We start from the raw sequence: 18908 nt of genomic DNA on the forward strand, positions 1-18908 counted from the left end.
TTCAAATATTTAGTACTGACTGGAGAATGTATGTGAACATTATGTTTGAACATTACATATGAACGACATTGCGAAGACCGAGGTAAGAACATTAATATCTGTAGTAATTTCCTTCATATTCGTAAATTCTGGTACATTTTATGAAACTACAAATAAGGTCGTACTAAATAGTGTACCGGCAGTCCCAGGGGACCTTCATGCTGCTGACACAGCTGCCTTTTCCAGGCAACAGCGGTGCACAGAGAGCCGGGGATAAGAGTAGGTGGGCGTGTGTCAGGTAACGGTATGTGCCGTGCACCGGACCATAAACACAGACACATCACGACAGTATGATAATAACATGAAAACACATCATTCCCTCTAAGTGGTTTCTGTGACGTTCAAAGGTTTAAAACCCAAAAGACGGCAAAAATACACAGCCACCATACAACGTTAGCATTAGCCCCGAATAGCCGCATCACTGAAGACACACTTGTCTAACGTTAGCTGACTATGTCTAAAGCGTTACACACTAAAATAGAAACACAATCAACTTACCGCTCTGAAACGTCCTGCTGACCTCTTCTAAAAGAAATGAATTGGTCCTCTTCGCCTGAATCCTCTGAACTTGAGTATTCAGGCTGTAAGTAAGTAAGTAAGTAAACTTTATTTATATAGCACCTTTCACAGACAAGAAGGGTCACAAAGTGCTTTACAGAAGGAACAAAAAAGAAACAACAACAAATAGAATACAATACAAAGCCATATTGCTAACTAAATGCTTGTCTAAAAAGATGTGTCTTTAGGTGTTTCCTAAAAGTTTCAACAGAGTCCAAGGCTCTCAGGGCTGAAGGGAGAGAGCTCCAGAGCCTTGGAGCCACCACAGAAAATGCACGATCACCTTTTGTTTTAAAACGTGTTCTGGGAACAGTTAAAAGGTCTTGACTTGAAGACCTCAGAGAGCAACCAGAAGTGTGTGCGTGTAATAGATCCTGGATGTAAGAGGGAGCTCGGCCGTGTAAGGCTCTATAAGTAATGGTTAAAATTTTTAAAATGCACTCTAAAACCAACTGGTAGCCAGTGAAGAGCCTTAAGCACAGGAGTAATGTACGATCTCCTGTTGGTATTAGACAAAAGTATTACAAAACTTGTAATAATTTGTCCATAACTGGTAAGGTCTTGCAGATCCTGCAGCCTTGTTCATAGTAGGATTTTGATTCCAGGCCGCATTCTATGTAGATCTGTGCTTAGCCAATCAGAGCGTTCTATGTAGATCTGTACTTAGCCAATCAGAGCGTTCTATGTAGATCTGTGCTTAGCCAATCAGAGCGTTCTGCTCTTTAGTTGTGGGCTGAACATTCCACCCAGCAGGGAATCCAAGCGTGTGTGGGAGGGGAGAAAAAGGGCTCTCAGAAAAGTTTGAGAAAATCAACCCAACTCTTTTTTTTGGGGTAACTCTATTAAATTAGTGTTTAATAGACACATATAAACAGTACAAATATAAGTTTAAAGTGTAAGGTGCAGGTTTACCACCACAACCAATTAATATGTAAATAAAGTGCTCAATATGTATATATTTAAACATTTCTGTCTTAAAATGTGTTAAAATAACATTTATTGGGGTTTCTTCAAAGGTAGCATGTTTTTTACAGTAACTGGGTGATGACGTCATAAGAGGGAGTAGCAACCCATAGCAGGTACGTAGACAGGCCAACAATGGGACAATTTTATCCATTTTCGCCATCTTATTCATCACTAAATTCACTTCTGACAACGTTTTAGGCGAGAAAGACCGCTCTCGTAAATAAGAGGCTTTTATTTCGCCGTTGACGGATTGTTCGTTTAAATATCACAACACATGTCCATCATAAGATTAACGGGAACCTGTGGTTAATTATCTTTTCGGAGTTAAAACTCAACAAGCACCTGACAACCTCGCTGGCCGGCCGTCTCTCACACACACACACACACACACACAGAGCGCTACAGCGCTACAGCAGAGGAGAGAGTGGGTCACAGAGGCAGCAGTAAAATCAGCCCACTTCGTAGCCACAAACCTCACCCAGGTACGAATCAGCCGTTTGTCCTAGTGGACCCTCTGCCCTGTTTCTGATGTACTCGTACATCCGAGAAGCCCCTGACTGCAGACCCCCAGACCTCAATCTGGGCGGAGTTAAACGTTTAACCCCGCTGTCACTACCATAGACAGTATATAAGGTCACTAACCGATGTGAGTCGAGTGCAGATGTGAATTGCGCAGGCGTCACTTTGCAACAAGTAGCCTCCAATATACTGTCAATGGTTTTGAGCTAACATTAGCAGTCAAACAATCACAGATAACTAAAACTAGTGCCCTATATTTAGGGCACTAGCTAGCTAAAACGTTTTGAAATGACTGCTAGCTAAGATGCTAACGGTGTTTTGAGCTAACGTTAGCAATCAAGTAGCCTCCTAGATGCTAATGGCGCTTTGAGCTAACGTTAGCAATGAAACAATCATAGATGGCTAAAACGTTTTAGTTAGTTTAGCTAACAGCTAATTCAGTTAACCGCTAGCTGACAGCTAGATTCAGTCTAAAATAACGTTAAGTCAAACTTAATTTGCCTTATTCACCTACGTCATCATCTTAAACCAAAACGAGGCTGTGTTGTACGGAAGTAACCGTTGGCCCTCTGTAGTCTAACTGTCATAACGTTACCAACAATGCCGCCGCATTGTTGTGTTCCCAAATGTACTTCTTCCAAAAGAAAGAAATCCTATACAGGTCAAACCTTCCATCGTTTCCCCAAAGATCCTGTACTTTGCCGTGAATGGATTCACAAAATAAGAAGAGATCCTGGTCGCCATTTCAAGGTAAGATATTAACATTAGCTTACGAACTACTCTAATGTTAGCTAGCCATATTTACGTTAACTAGCTAGCATAGAGATACCTAGCTAAGCCTTCTGGCTAAATAGACATGGCTTGATAAGCCACGAACCGGTCCTTTTTAAGTTATAACGAGCGAGGGGCTGATTCGGGGGTAACGTTAAGCAAGTTGTAGCTCTTTAGACTAGCCTGGTCTGCTAAGCCGTGGCTAGCCGTGTCTTACAGCAGAATATAAACAAGACGTGACCTGTGCCTGTTTATGATAACCATTGCTAATCTAGACCAAGTTAAGCACACAACTATAAACAGTAACATCCATTCAATATCTAACGTTACAGATCCACGGGGACACAAAAGTATGTTCAGATCACTTCACAGAAGAGTCTTTTTTGAAGACCCTGGTTGGCATGCGAAAATTGAAGAAGGGTGCTGTTCCAACATTGTTTGCCTGGACTGATAGCACCGTGAGGCCTGCAAGGAGGTCTATCGTCAGAGGAACTACAAGGTATATTTCTGTGCAGTTACATTCTTAGTCCATAATGTTTTTAAGACCTCTTTTCATGTGACTAAGTTTCAGTAATACTGCTTTCCAGTCATGCAACCACTGCAGTTGTTGAAGAGGATGTCCGGCAGGTTGATGTAAATTCCAATGAGTTAAGGTAAGTGACGTGTATCTCTCTGAATATAATTTTTCCCCCTATCTGATTGCTAGGATCAGAGGAATTCTGTTAGAAAATATAGTAGCTATCGACTCAGTACACTCTCAGTGCCTCCTGTTTATTTAACATAAAAACTATATATAATATAGCCAGGTTAAGAGAGCCCCCTTTGTGATATAAAAAATTCTGGCTTTTGGCTCAACATACCTAGCTAACCCATCAACCTCACTTTGTAGTACACCCCTCTGTAGTTAACACTTAATCCTTTTGAAAATCTAAAACATGAAAATGATACATATTGTACCCAGGTATATTTCATTCTGTCTGGGATCTAACCTTTCAAAAAGTAATATTACTTTGTAGTAAACAATACTGAGTGTTAAAAAACTAATATTATTCTATATATTGTTGGTGGTGACAGCAGATTTCCAAAGCAGCTTATGTTGGAGGTGACTGCTACTGACCTGTTCTACTTAGGGAAATATCACTTTTAAGAGAAAAGCATTGTTTTGCAAATGACTAGCCTCAGATGGGAGATTGATCACTAGTTTAAAATATGCTCTCCTAAAATTATGTCCCTCAATATTTTCTTGCCCTTGCAGTACAGAGACGGCCCCTCCACACCCCGATCATGATTATGCTGAACTGCCCCCGCCACTGGAGGAGCAACTTAAGGAAGCCCACAAGATCATCAACGATCAAGCAGAATTAATTGCACGTCTTCAAACCAAGCAGTTTCTCCTTTCAAGATTCCAAGGCGATGATAAGAACATCATGTTTTTCACAGGCTTTCCTGATTACAACACACTGAAAGCAGTGTTTATGGCCCTACAGCCTACTGCAGAAAACATGGTAGGGTGGAGTCAGGCACAGCGAATAAGGCAAGCTGACGGGGAAATTGTAAGGCAGGGGTTTAGCATTCCTAAACTGTCCGTCATTGACCAGTTTTTTCTATTTCTTTGTCGTCTTAGGCAAGGTTTTCCTGAACAGGACCTTGCAGTGCGCTTTGATGTGTCACAGTCAACTGTAAGCAGGGTCTGGGCAAATTATCTACAATTCATGTTAGGATCACTTCCAATTTGGCCTTCGAGAGAAACTGTAAACGAGCTCATGCCTCCTTGTTTCCAAAGCACTTTCCCACTTACAAGAGTTATATTAGATTGTACAGAAATACACGTACAGAGGCCTAGTTCAAAAGTTCTCAACTCTGAAATCTACTCCCACTACAAAGGTAACACCACCTTTAAGGGCCTAGTTGGCATCTCTCCCTCAGGTTTAGTCACATTTGTCAGTGACCTGTATACAGGTTCGATATCTGACAAGGAGATTACAAGAGAATCAGGGATCCTGTGTCTACTTGAGGAAGGCGATGAGGTCATGGCTGATAAAGGATTTCTCATCAAGGACCTTCTCACTGAAATCAATGTCTCCCATGTGATGCCGCCGTTTTTAGGCCCAAGTGGACATTTCAGCCAGGAAGAGGTGAGACAGACACAAGCCATAGCCAGACTTCGCACTCATGTTGAGCGTGCCATTAGGAGGATCAAAGAGTATCACATATTCGATAGGGTCTTACCAATGACACTAGTGGGCTCTGTCAATCAACTGTGGACTGTTTGTGCCCTCTTGAGTAACTTCCAAGGGCCTCTGTTCTAAAGAGTGCCAGTGCACCCTTGAAATTGTCTTTTATGGACTGGTTTGAAATTATACTGTCCACACCATGAATTACACTGACAGGTTATTTTACAGTCAAGTTTCTTTTATTTTTAACAGTGTTTATTTTTGATGTAATTTTTGGCGACTGAAGCCATCTACTGCACAGATGTGTGTGTGTGTGTGCGTGTGTGTGCGTGTCAGTCAGTCAGGAACATTATCAGAAACATGTTACTTCACAAAAACTTTTAAATATAAAGCACTTGTCACGAAACCTCTGAAAAATAAAACTGCCTTTAAACATGGGCTCCTGTGTTTCATTTCATTGATGCTCTTTTCATGTACCTTTGTTGCACAAGGCAGGCAGGAAGTATGTAAAAAAGAAACTGTCAAGTTTGGATTTCATGTTTTCCCATTCTTCAGGGTTAAAGTGGACCCGCTCCAGGTGATGGTCCTGTTTGCACCGGACAAAGAAATCGCACCATGTCATACCGGTGATACCCATCTGTCCCACCATCTGGTAGTAATACTCATGGATTGTCTTCAGAGCATAGGTTCCATCGGTCTTGCAGTACAAGTATGCACAGTCTTTAAAACTGTCCTTGTCTGGACACTTGATTTCCAGAAGTCCGTAGGTTGGTGCTGCACTAATGTCACACACTTTCCTATCAGGTGAGGTCCCCAGATGTGGGGCATGGGGGTTAATTACAAACCCGCAGGGGTAGATTTCATTGCCAGTGATTTCCTTGTATTCAGCAGCAGCAACTGGCTCCATTTCAAGGCCTCTCTTCATTGTTTTAGTTTGTGTCAACTGTTTCTCCTTCATGTTGGCTGCCAAACTGTCAAAGTCTCTCACCCTGGAGCAGATTCTTTTGAATGATGATGTCAGGCGTTTGGCTCGTACATTGGACAGTGGACGTTGAGTTTGGTAAGTTAATACAGAACCCCGGGGAAGGTCCCCAAATTCTGTGGAGACCAGATCAGCAGGCTGCTTACAGTTTGCTTCCAGTAACTTTAACATCTGGCTCTTACTGCCGATTTTAGCCAGGTTGCTACGAAGAGTCTCTGCAAATTCAGCACTTGGTAATGGAAGTGGCACAGGACAATACAAATTAGAGACAATCCGACATTAGAGCGCTGTTTTTTCTTTGGTGGTGCATTAGCCAATGGTGGTTTAACTTTGGATACTGTCACAGTGCTAACTGCTCTTGGGGTGAGACCTAATGTCCTTGATGGAACATGCCAGGCTTGAGGTAGAGATGTTTTGCTTGCAGTAGGGGGGACAGATGCATACCCCATTTTTATATAGTGGGCCAGTGTGTAGAGCAGTCCTATTAGGTGATTGCACTGTCCCAAGCCAGCTTTACAGTTGCAGGTGGTTTTGCCAATGAATGGCTCCTCGAAGCACAGCTCCACCTTTAAGAATAATCAAACAAGTTTAAGAACACATTCACATTTAGATAGGTATACAAACATATTTTTCTAAACGTCTGGTCCAGACCCAAAAAGTCATGGTAACTCTAAGGATTTAAAAGAATATGTAACTGGCCTAGCAAAATAGGTGGTGATATAAATACCTAATATGGAATTACAGAGCATGGTGATGTACACTGAGTGTGCATTTAATTAGGTACAACTGGCGTTTTCATGTTCCAGCAATGAAAGCATAACAGTCAATGTTTAAGTTGCTATGTTTGTTCTAGACATCAGACATGATACTGATTAATACAGCTTGCAGGGTACCTAATATGTTGGACACTCATTGTACTAAAACCCAGGGTTGGGGAATAACAATAATTTGACAAGCGGTTTGACACCAGCTGTTTATTAAAATAAGATATTTTTGAGGCCGAGATGCATATAAGTTTCAAAGTAATCAAATGATGTTACTGGGTTTGTGCATTCCTGTAGACGACATTACTGATTCGTTTTTAGCATCTGTGTTACCTGTGAGACCTGAAGAGTACCTTCCCCAACCCTACTTAACATTGCTGTGTAAACTGAGCAACCCATGCCTGTAAACAAACTTACTTATACTTAATATTTATTAACTTTAATAACCAACAGTAGCACCCTGCCTTGCTTTGTAATGACACATTGGAAACAAGCCATCTTGACTGATGGTTCCAATACACTTTTAGCTAAAGATGACATTAACTGCACGTTATTTTTAGTCTAGCAGGGAAAGATGAACTGTTGATATGAACGATCAAAATGAACATTTGAACGTTTAGCAAGCATCTTTGTTCTAGCAGTGGCACCACTCCGCAAACGGAACAGTTTATCCACAGTCATGATACCTGAATGTTGTAAGGTGCCTCGTTTTTTTGCATTGAGCGAAAAGACTTAGCTCTCACACTGACTGTCTCACCACTCTTGACTGTCGGGAAAATAATGTATTGTTAACACTCAAAATAACAGTCAGTCTGGTGTGGTTAATATATCTTAACAATGCTTAGCATCAGCTTGTAATATTGTATTAGCTAGCTAACAAGCTAACTTTAAAAGTAACGTTAGCTAGCTAATGTTGATTTCAGAAAAAAAGCCGTCATCATCGTGTATTACCTTCCACGTCGGGCACATATCCCTCGATCCAGTTGCTGTAACCTTTCAGCAAAACAGCCCGAGGAATCTTGCAGTCGTTATTTGCCCATTTTTCAACATAGTCCACTGTTAATTCCGGAAGAGATGAAAGGTTTGTAGTCCACACAGGTACCGCCATGATGACCTGATGACGACAGACGCCCGCTGCGCTCTGTCACTGAACTTCCGGTTTAGAGTGTACCCCCTAGCCTCGTTTTGGTTTTCAAGATGGAGGCGCGGTGAATAAGGGGAATGGGAAAAGCAGGCTACAGCTACATTAAGACTTTACAGTAATAACAATAAAGACAAGTATTGAGTGATTGTATTTTAAATGAGCACAAGTAAAGTAGAACTGACGTAACAGCTGTTATATATGTTAACGGTTATTTTCAAGTTTTATTTTGAGGGTCTTAAACTAACGTTAGCCTGTGAACGATGTTGGAGAGTGGGCGGGGTTAAACGTTTAACTCCACCCACATTGAGGTCTGCAGTAAGGGGTATTTGGTACTTCCCGCAAAAACACAATAGTTTAACATTTTTGCTAGCTAGATAGGTTTCCAATATAACTGCTAGCCTACTGCCTACTAGCCGTTAGACTCTTGGAGTCCCTCTTATGAGGTCACACCCCGCCTAGTGGAAGGGAGGGGGAGTGCTTAAAACCACTGTAAAAAATACCAACTTTTCATATTATATTCAGCATTTTGTTATAAGAAGCCAAAACAATGGTGGGTGGCTCTAATCTTTATGTTTAATAAGCACATTGCTTAACTTCATGAAAAATTTAACATGCTCTGACTGAAGAAAGGGAAGAGTTTCTCGTCTTGGTTCTGGAACCATACTCCTGGATAGGGGTTGGACTCTTTTCTTCTCCGGAGTTGCCCAGGGTGTGAGGCGCCGGGCGGGTGTGGGGATACTCACAAGCCCCCGGCTGAGCGCCGCTGTGTTGGAGTTTACCCCGGTGGACAAGAGGGTCGCCTCCCTACGCCTGCGGGTTGTGGGGGGGAAAACTCTGACTGTTGTTTGTGCATATGCACCTAACAGGAGTTCGGAGTATTCGGCCTTCTTGGAGACCTTGACTGGAGTCCTGCATGGGGCTCCAGTGGGGGACTCCATTGTTCTGCTGGGGGACTTCAATGCACACGTGGGCAATGATGGAGACACCTGGAGAGGCGTGATTGGGAGGAACGGCCTCCCTGATCTAAACCAGAGTGGTTGTTTGTTGTTGGACTTCTGTGCTAGTCATGGATTGTCTATAACGAACACCATGTTCGAACATAGGGATGCTCATAAGTGTACCTGGTACCCTAGGCCGAAGGTCAATGATCGATTTCATAATCGTTTCATCTGATCTGAGGCCGTATGTTTTGGACACTCGGGTGAAGAGAGGGGCAGAGCTGTCAACCGATCACCATCTGGTGGTGAGTTGGGTCAGAGGGTGGGGGAAGACTCTGGACAGACCTGGTAAGCCCAAACGTGTAGTGCGGGTAAATTGGGAACGTCTGGAGGAGGCCCCTGTCCGACAGACTTTCAACTCACACCTCCGGCGGAGCTTTTCGTGCATCCCTGTGGAGGCTGGGGGCATTGAACCCGAGTGGACAATGTTCAAAGTTTCCATTGCTGAAGCTGCGGCGAGGAGCTGTGGTCTTAGGGTCTTAGGTGCCTCAAGGGGCGGTAACCCACCAACACCGTGGTGGACACCGGTGGTCAGGGAAGCCGTCCGACTGAAGAAGGAGTCTTTCCGGGATATGTTATCCCGGAGGACTCCGTGAGGCAGTTGCAGGGTACCGAAGGGGCCGAAGGGGCTGCAGCCTCTGCCGTGAAAGAGGCAAAGCAGCGGGTGTGGGAGAAGTTTGGAGAAGACATGGAGAAGGACTTTTCGGTCGGCACCAAAGTGCTTCTGGAAAACTGTTCGCCACCTCAGGAGGGGGAAGGGGAACCATCCAAGCTGTGTACAGTAAGGATGGGACACTGTTGACCTCAACTGAGGAGGTAATAGGGCGGTGGAAGGAGCACTTTGAGGAACTCCTGAATCCGACTAATACGCCCTCTATGTTAGAGGCAGAGCTGGAGGATAATGGGGATTGTCGTTGATTTCCCAGGCGGAAGTCACTGATGTAGTCAAACAACTACACAGTGGCAAAGCCCCGGGATTGATGAGATCCGTCCAGAAATGCTCAAGGCTCTGGGTGTGGAGGGGCTGTCCTGGTTGACACGCCTCTTCAACATTGCGTGGAAGTCTGGGACGGTGCCAAAGGAGTGGCAGACTGGGGTGGTGGTTCCCCTTTTTAAAAGGGGACCAGAGGTGTGTGTGCCAATTATAGGGGTATCACACTTCTCAGCCTCCCTGGTAAAGTCTACTCCACGGTGCTGGAAAGGAGGGTTCGGCCGATAGTCGAACCTCGGGTTGAGGAGGAACAATGCGGATTCCGTCCTGGTCGTGGAACAACGGACCAGCTCTTCACTCGCAAGGATCCTGGAGGGAGCCTGGGAGTATGCCCAACAGGTCTACATGTGTTTTGTGGATTTGGAGAAGGCGTATGACCGGGTCCCCGGGAGATACTGTGGGAGGTGCTGCGGGAGTATGGGGTGAGGGGGTCTCTACTCAGGGACATCCAATCTCTGTATGACCAAAGTAAGAGCTGTGTCCGGGTTCTCGGTAGTAAGTCGGACTCGTTTCAGGTGAGGGTTGGCCTCCGCCAGGGCTGCGCTTTGTCACCAATCCTGTTTGTAATATTTATGGACAGGATATCGAGGCGTAGTCGGGGTGGGGAGGGGTTGCAGTTTGGTGGGCTGGGGATCTCATCGCTGCTCTTTGCAGATGATGTGGTCCTGATGGCATCATCGGCCTGCGACCTTCAGCACTCACTGGATCGGTTCGCAACCGAGTGTGAAGCGGTTGGGATGAGGATCAGCACCTCTAAATCTGAGGCCATGGTTCTCAGCAGGAAACCGATGGAATGCCTTCTCCAGGTAGGGAATGAGTCCTTACCCCAAGTGAAGGAGTTCAAGTACCTTGGGGTTTTGTTCGCGAGTGAGGGGACAATGGAGCGGGAGATTGGTCGGAGAATCGGCGCAGCGGGTGCGGTATTGCATTCAATCTATCGCACCGTTGTGACGAAAAGAGAGCTTAGCCAGAAGGCAAAGCTCTCGATCTACCGGTCAGTTTTCGTTCCTACCCTCACCTATGGGCATGAAGGCTGGGTCATGACCGAAAGAACGAGATCCAGGGTACAAGAGGCCAAAATGGGTTTCCTCAGGAGGGTGGCTGGCGTCTCCCTTAGAGATAGGGTGAGAAGCTCAGTCATCCGTGAGGAGCTCGGAGTAGAGCCGCTGCTCCTTTGCATCGAAAGAAGCCAGTTGAGGTGGTTTGGGCATCTGGTAAGGATGCCCCCAGGGCGCCTCCCTAGGGAGGTGTTCCAGGCACGTCCAGCTAGGAGGAGGCCTTGGTGAAGACCCAGGACTAGGTGTAGGGATTATATCTCCAACCTGGCCTGGGAACGCCTCGGGATCCCCCAGTCGGAGCTGGTTAATGTTGCTCGGGAAAGGGAAGTTTGGGGTCCCCTGCTGGAGCTGCTCCCCCCGCGACCCGACACCGGATAAGCGGACGAAGATGGATGGATGGATGGATGGTGTTGAAGAGATGAATGTATTAAATGAGTTTGTTGACTATGTAATGGAATACCTATAATTAAACAAGTCTTAACAATTAAGTGTAAATCAATCACCACATTAAAAAGATAGAAAATAAGATCTAAACTAAGTATTAACATTTGTTTGCCTGAATGAAAATAAATAAATCAAAGTTAAGTGATTAGTTTACTCTGACAGGAGAGATGATCAGAGGGGCAGAGTTTTTACCACCATAATTAAGACAGGGACTGAAGTATGTGAAGAGTTTCTTAGTGAAGGAGCAGCCAGTAAAGGAGTAGATAAGAGCTGTAGCATCTACATCATAAAAGGAGACCAGACCCTCCTCATAATCCACAAACACCCCCACCTTCTGAGGAGGAGACTTCAGAGAGAGAAGGACTGGAGGGACAGCAGCAGCATAGTACTCATTTCCATTTATCAACACTATAGTCCAGTAACCATTCTGAGGGCTCAGTGGGATGCTTTCCTTCCTGTTGATCGACTCTCTGACCACTCCTAAATCCCATTCAGTCTTTTCTTTAACTTCAACCTCAAAGTAAAATCTGCCTGAAGAGAAACTCTGCTTTCCTAAAACATTAACACAATCAGAAAATCTCTCTGGGTTGTCTGGAAGATTCTTCCTCACATCACTGTCATTTACTTGTTTCCCATCATCAGACAGGATGAGAGCAGGATGTGCTGTATCAGGATCAAGAGTCACATCCACTGCATACTGCTGGACCCTCTTCAGCTCAGACTCAGTGAGCAGCTTCTTCATCTCTTTACTGAGTGTCTCCTCCAGCTGAACCACAGCTTTCACCACAGTGCCCTCATATGATGATGGACGGAGGCTGACCTCTGTCCAGTCCTTGGTGGGTGGAGGTTGTTGGATGTTTAGGGACTGGACACTCTGGAGAAGATGGAGGTGGTCTTCAGAGCGTACCACCTGCTCCACCTCAGTGCTTCTCTTCATCAGCTCAGAGATTTCCTGTTCCAGCTCTTTGATGAAAGCTTCGGCCTGTTTTTCTGTTGTTTTCTGCTTCTCTTTGATCGTGTTGATGAGCTCATTCAGGCCTCTCTCAACAGACTCCTTCAGAGAAGTGAAGACCTGAACACCTTCTGCTATCGCTCTGTCTGCATTTTCCTCACTGAGGTCGACTGAGTGTTTGATCTCCTGAATCTTCAGTCGTCTCTTCTGGATCATCTGCTGGATTTCAGCCCCTGTCTTCCCCAGCTCTACCTTCTTTCCTTCATATTCTTCTTTCAGTGGAACAACATCATGCACCTTGTGGTCTAAAACAGTGCAGAGCATGCAGACACATGTCTGGTCGGTCTTACAGAACAGCTCCAGAGGTTTATCGTGTTTCGTACACATCCTGTCTTCCAGGTTCTCCACAGGGTCGATCAGCTGATGTCTTTTCAGGCCTGACGTTGTCAGATGAGGCTCCAGGTGAGTCTCGCAGTAGGAGACCAGACACACCAGGCAGGACTTCAGGGCCTTCAGTTTGGTTCCAGTGCAGACGTCACAGGGAACTTCTCCTGGTTTGGACACTTGTTGCTCTGAGCTGCTGCTGCTGGCTTTCTGTTGAGCTGACTGTCTGAACTCAACAACCATCTCAGAGAACAAAGTGTTGACCCTCAAATCAGGTCTTGTGGTAAAACCCTCCTTACAGATGGGACAAAGGCACCTGTTACTAGTATTCCAGTGTTCAGTGATGCAGTTCTTGCAGAAGTTGTGTCCACATGGTGTGGTGACAGGATCAGTGAACACATCCAGACAGATGGAGCACAGAAACTGATCTTCAGATTGCAAATAGTTTGCAGCAGCCATATCTACATATAGTGTGAAAGAAAAGAAAAACATATTCAAAATACAGTTTTAATTATTAAAAAAAAAAGTGTGTTGACTTGCATCGAACTGTGAGCAACAAGGAACATTTAAATCATGCTAACAAAGTCAAGCTCCCTACTCTGACAAAACAGCTCTGAATATATCCACACAGGGGCGGTGCCAGACATTCTAAAAATGTGGGGCTCAGCCCGATTTACAGCGGCTAAATGCACTATATATTTTAAAGGTCCCATGGCATAAACATTTTCACTTTTTGAGGGTTTTTAACATTAATATGCGTCCCCACAGCCTGCCTATGGTCAGTGGCTAGAAATGGTGATAGGTGTAAACCGAGCCCTGGGTATCCTGCTCTGCTTTTGAGAAAATGAAAGCTCAGATGGACCAATCAGGAATCTTCTCCTTATGAGGTCATAAGGTGTCACGACTCAGGGAATTAGAGGACCCAAAAGCAGAGAGCAGACGAGGGAACGTTTGATCTTGGGGAAGTATTTCACAAAAACAACAAAGTACACACCAAACAAACAGAGTCCCGACTGCAGAGGGCTAAAACTTCTTCCAGAATGTTAAGCAAACAAGAACAGGGAATCCAAAAAACCAAAGTAGTCCAAAAACCAGGAACTTGAGACAAAAAGGAAATCCAGGGAGCACAGAACTCGACTGAAGCTGACACACGGAGACACTACAAAAACAAAATGATCTGACACAGGACAAGTATTAGGGGACCACTAAGGTCTATATAAAAGAGACTTCAGATACAGTATTAGGGGACCACTAAGGTCTATATAAAAGAGACTTCAGATACAGTATTAGGGGACCACTAAGGTCTATATAAAAGAGACTTCAGATACACTATTAGGGGACCACTAAGGACTATATAAAAGAGACTTCAGATACAGTATTAGGGGACCACTAAGGTCTATATAAAAGAGACTTCAGATACAGTATTAGGGGACCACTAAGGTCTATATAAAAGAGACTTCAGATACAGTATTAGGGGACCACTAAGGCCTATATAAAAGAGACTTCAGATACAGTATTAGGGGACCACTAAGGTCTATATAAAAGAGACTTCAGATACAGTATTAGGGGACCACTAAGGCCTATATAAAAGAGACTACAGATACAGTATTAGGGGACCACTAAGGTCTATATAAAAGAGACTTCAGATACAGTATTAGGGGACCACTAAGGTCTATATAAAAGAGACTTCAGATACAGTATTAGGGGACCACTAAGGTCTATATAAAAGAGACTTCAGATACAGTATTAGGGGACCACTAAGGCCTATATAAAAGAGACTTCAGATACAGACAGACTTCAGATACAGAGCTTAGTGGTCCCCTAATACTGTATCTGAAGTCTCTTTTATATAGACCTTAGGGGTCCCCTAATACTATATCTGAAGTCCACTAAGGTCTATATAAGAGACTTCAGATACAGTATAGTGAGAAAAGACAGACTTCAAAATAAGACAGGAAACAGAACAAAAAAAGACTCAAACATGACACATATTGTTCATATACTGTAGGTCCTTCCAGAAAATGCGGAGTTTTTTTGCGATTGTTGCTGGCAAAAATCCTTGATTATGCGGCACGTTTTCTTAAAACATGCGATGGAATATGCGGGATGTTTATGCAATTTTATGCGATGAAATTGCAGGAACTTGCAAAATCTGCAGTTTGATGAAAAAGAGAAAAAAAAGGCAACAAGGGAACATTTTCCAACTTTCTACTAAGATATATTTTGTGACTTTTTTGCAATGAAAATGCGGGGATTATGAAATCATGCAAGCCCCCTTGCATGGAAATCGGCAATTTATGAGGCAAAAATGCCGACTTTGGCTGATTATGCGTTGAATTATGCGATCACATAATCATGTTTTTGTGGAGGGACTGGTACAGTACTAATCCATCCGACACGCTGTATTAACGTTACTGTTTAAAATGCTTTCCAGGTTAGATGCATGGATGCACAGCGCTCAAAACCAACATTAAAAACGTAGTAATCTTCCCTCAGCGTTTAGTTTTGTTGTTAAACTGTGTGTAAAATAAGCGGTGACGTTAAATCATCTGTTTCAGGTAATGGCTCACTTGGGTACTGTCTATTTGCTGGATTATTCCGAGGTAACCATCGGTAGCTAACGTTAGCAGATAAGCCTGTTGATAGCAACGTTAGTGTTCATATTTGCACAATGACACATAAAGCAAACTTGTTAAAAAAGGAACTACGTTACTGTTGACGTTAAAACAGGCCTGTGTGTGTGTTTTTGAGAAATAACTTTATACTGCAAAGCTATATTTATTTTATTTGTAGTTGTTATTTATATATTATGTTATTGCCATTACCTGTTTTCATACATACAGAAGTTTAGTTTGCTAAATATATCACATTTTCTAGTTGGCTATTGGATGTGAAAAGAAGGAAATAGTTCTTCCATAACATTGCACTTTAGATGTGTGTGAATTTCCCACACCAGGAGTAATTTTTATTGTCCTATTTGATAGCGATCAATTATTTATTAAAATAAAATCTAAGTTCTATGCAAAATGTAAAACTTTCTATTAAAGAAAAGATGAAAAAAATTAATATTTGTGTGTGCTGTAAAGTGGTTGAAAAAATGAAATCGGAATCGGCTAAAATCGGTATCGGCTGGTCAAACTCAATGAAAAATCGGAAATCGGAATCGGCCTTGAAAGTTTTAATCGGTACATCTCTAATTTAATGAATGATTACTTACACAGAAGCATTTAATGAATTCTCAGTTGAGGAGAATTTAGGATTACACAGTACAGTGTAGGTGCCATCCCAACAATCTGAAGTTCCTGTCTTCATGAAGGTTTATTTAAACTCATGCTGGAGGCATTAGGTTTAGCTGAACCTTATAAAGACCTGAAAGATATTATGGGCGCCTCAAACAGACAGGCAGAATGTGTTATGTGTTGACTTCCTCCGTGACCTTCCAGCTGTTACTGTTAGAAGTTGAAGTACTTGTCCACCTGGAAAGGTTATGAGGTTATATTGGCCACTGACCTGAATGAGACCTGGGTACCACTAACTCAACTTACAGAGCATGAGCTTGAAATTCCACTACAGTAATGTTACAACAAACAGAGACTACACTGAAATAAATGTTAATGTTTTTTCTATCTATAAAATAGTTTTTTATCTGTTTACAATCTTAAATGATGCATCGTTCATGGCGTCGTTTACCGATCAGTGCCTCGTTCTCAGACGCAATATGGTCTAACCGCGGCTCGCGCCGGCTCACACCAAGCCCCTTGTTTTCTTCGCCTTCAAAATAAAAGCCCATTTTCTATAATTCAGTGTGGAACTATAGAATGTCATTTAAACAACAAACATCAATCCACGTTGTATTGGATAAGTTATTTTAATTTGCTAATATATAATATATTGAACTGCAAACAACAACAAAACTTCAAATATGTATTCAAAAATCAATATCCGTAGTATAATTTCAATCCCTATCACCACTGCATAGGTGCTTGGAAATTTAGGCATTTGACTTTGTCTTAAAGATGTGGGGTCAGAAGTGGAGGAATAAGAAGATACTGGTGACAGCAGGAAGGAAATAACAGGATTATTTGGCAATGGGAAAGAAACAGGGGACAATGCCTCGGTTAAGGGAGTTTTACCTCGCCACTGTTGCACTAAATGCTTGATCTTGGGGGAATTACTGTAATTGTTGGGTCGTTGTAAATTATAGAGTGTGGTCTAGACATAACCTATCTGTAAAGTGTCTTGCGATAACTCTTGTTATTTCATCCTATAAATAAAATTGAATTGAATGAGATCCTTTGTTGCTAATACAATTTTATTCAAAAACTAAATGAAAACATACAGTATGTATGTCACAAACAGCAGATTACTTACAGTAAGGCTTAAGAAGAACATGTTTGGCACAGTTGAAAGCTAAAAAGTAAGAGTTTTTTTTGTAAGGTGAAGTTAGAAAGAATATCAATCAATAGAGAGTCAATAGACAGAGCCTGTTAACTTTCTCCAGGTCAAACACAGAAAATTGTTAAGAGTCAGGAAGTAATGCAGGACTGCCTGATTAAAAATGACAAGACAAAATAAAGCAGATAGGATTTATACTTTGGACTAAATAATATAACTTTGGGTTTATTCTCATTCTGCTGTAAAAATGTTTCAGTCAACCAGGCTCCTGGAGATGATAATAATTGGTTAGTCTACTGTAATTATTAGGCTCCAAAAGTACATAGTGTAGGTAAATCCGTACCTGTACCTGCCAACACGCTACACATCTGGCCATGACAGCTGCATCTTGTCCAGCAGCTCCTCCAACCTTTAGAAACACCAGCTAGCAGGGCCGTTTCTAGCTTTTTGGAGGCCCTGTGTAAAACTGGTTTTTCTTTTGCACTTAAGAAGGAACAGTCCTGTGGTTGCCACGAAGAGAGCCTGGGCAAGCAAAGTGAGAGAGCTTTACAGACCCGTAAATGAGATCGTTTCTCAGCGTTTACGTTCTAAATGACAAATATTTCAACATTAACTCAAGATGATGAGAGACAGACACTTTTCCTCCTCTGCATTTCATTTTGGAATATATGTATCACCATTTTAGGATGAGAGGAGAACATTTCTCTTAGTTTGATGAAAAAGGGTTGCTGTTAGCTTGCCGACTCATTTAAAAAAAGACTGCCCGTTTCACCATTTCCAGGAGTCGTACTTTAACAGACTCCTCCTTTAGATTAATTTGAATCGACTTCAACATTTTTGCTGTGCATTCTAACCCTTAACAATGAAGTTATTTCAATTTGAGTTTTAGTCGAAGGGTGTGGCGGTGCTGCTGCAGTGTTCCCTGCTGTCAACAGGAAGTCAGTTTTATATTGTAGTTGCTGCATTTAAACAAACTCTTCCTAGAGATTGTTTCCGATCAACTTAAAAAAAAATTCTGTGCAATCGAAAGACCTTAAAGACACAAAGTTATTGAGCGATTTAATTTAACTTTGACCCTCTCACTGTATGTTTTCACTTTGTTAATGTTATTTAAACTTTAAAATGTCCTTCGTAGCACCTTGCAAACCAAGCTAGCTAGCTGGCAATAGCGTTAGCTGGTAATTTAAGGGAAAGTCTGCCCATTTTCTGTACTGCCGTACATGCAGATAAATGGCACCAGTACCCGGAGGCCTGAGGGCACAACGGCAGGAGCATCTGATCTTGACTGAGACAACCCTCCGTTTGCCAGCTGTCATTTTGCCAGATTCTTGACTGAAGTTATTTAGGTGGCAGTCTTGTCACACGCTAGCCACGCCCTCTTTGCCCAAATTAGGATTACCGGGCTCCAGTAATTTAACTGCAAGTTTCAACTTGTCCCTTCAGAAACCTCTGGTACTGTCTGTACTTCAGGATTAAATATCTTTTATCTTGTTAATTAATAATAATAATAATAATAATAAATATCTTTTATCTTGTTGTTGAGGACATCTGTCCACAAATCAAAACCAAGACAGATTTACACTTTTGATGGGATGAAGTTTGAGATACACCTGCCAATTAAAAACAACTCTCTGCCCTCACAAACTGTTCTGAGTAGTTTTGTAGAGTCAGAGAACAAACAGCTGATCAAGTTTCAGAGAATAAAGTCTTCAGGCTGATGGAGACGTTCTGACACTCCCTCATACCTCAGCAGTGAAGTCAGCGGAGAT

The 18908-nt window shown here is 42.8% G+C and overlaps 2 protein-coding genes across 2 annotated transcripts in view; one reads left to right on the top strand and one right to left on the bottom strand.

Moving 5' to 3' along the window:
- Positions 1-3254: 3254 nt before the first annotated feature.
- On the top strand, positions 3255-4992 carry LOC114571474 (uncharacterized). Its single transcript, XM_028602427.1, has 4 exons — positions 3255-3352; positions 3441-3506; positions 4109-4532; positions 4960-4992. The coding sequence occupies exons 1-4, from the start codon at positions 3255-3257 to the stop codon at positions 4990-4992; spliced, it is 621 nt and encodes a 206-aa protein (XP_028458228.1).
- A 6533-nt stretch (positions 4993-11525) lies between these two features.
- LOC114563257 (probable E3 ubiquitin-protein ligase TRIML1) overlaps positions 11526-18908 on the bottom strand; it is a 7731-nt gene continuing 348 nt past the window's right edge. Inside the window, exon 2 of the mRNA XM_028590108.1 lies at positions 11526-13205. Within this exon, the coding sequence (XP_028445909.1) occupies positions 11554-13203 (1650 nt within the window). The 5' untranslated portion in view covers positions 13204-13205 and the 3' untranslated portion in view covers positions 11526-11553. The remainder of the gene's footprint in view (positions 13206-18908) is intronic.

The sequence above is a fragment of the Perca flavescens genome, chromosome 2 (genome assembly GCF_004354835.1).
Source record: "Perca flavescens isolate YP-PL-M2 chromosome 2, PFLA_1.0, whole genome shotgun sequence".
In the NCBI taxonomy this organism is placed as follows: Eukaryota; Metazoa; Chordata; class Actinopteri; order Perciformes; family Percidae; genus Perca; species Perca flavescens.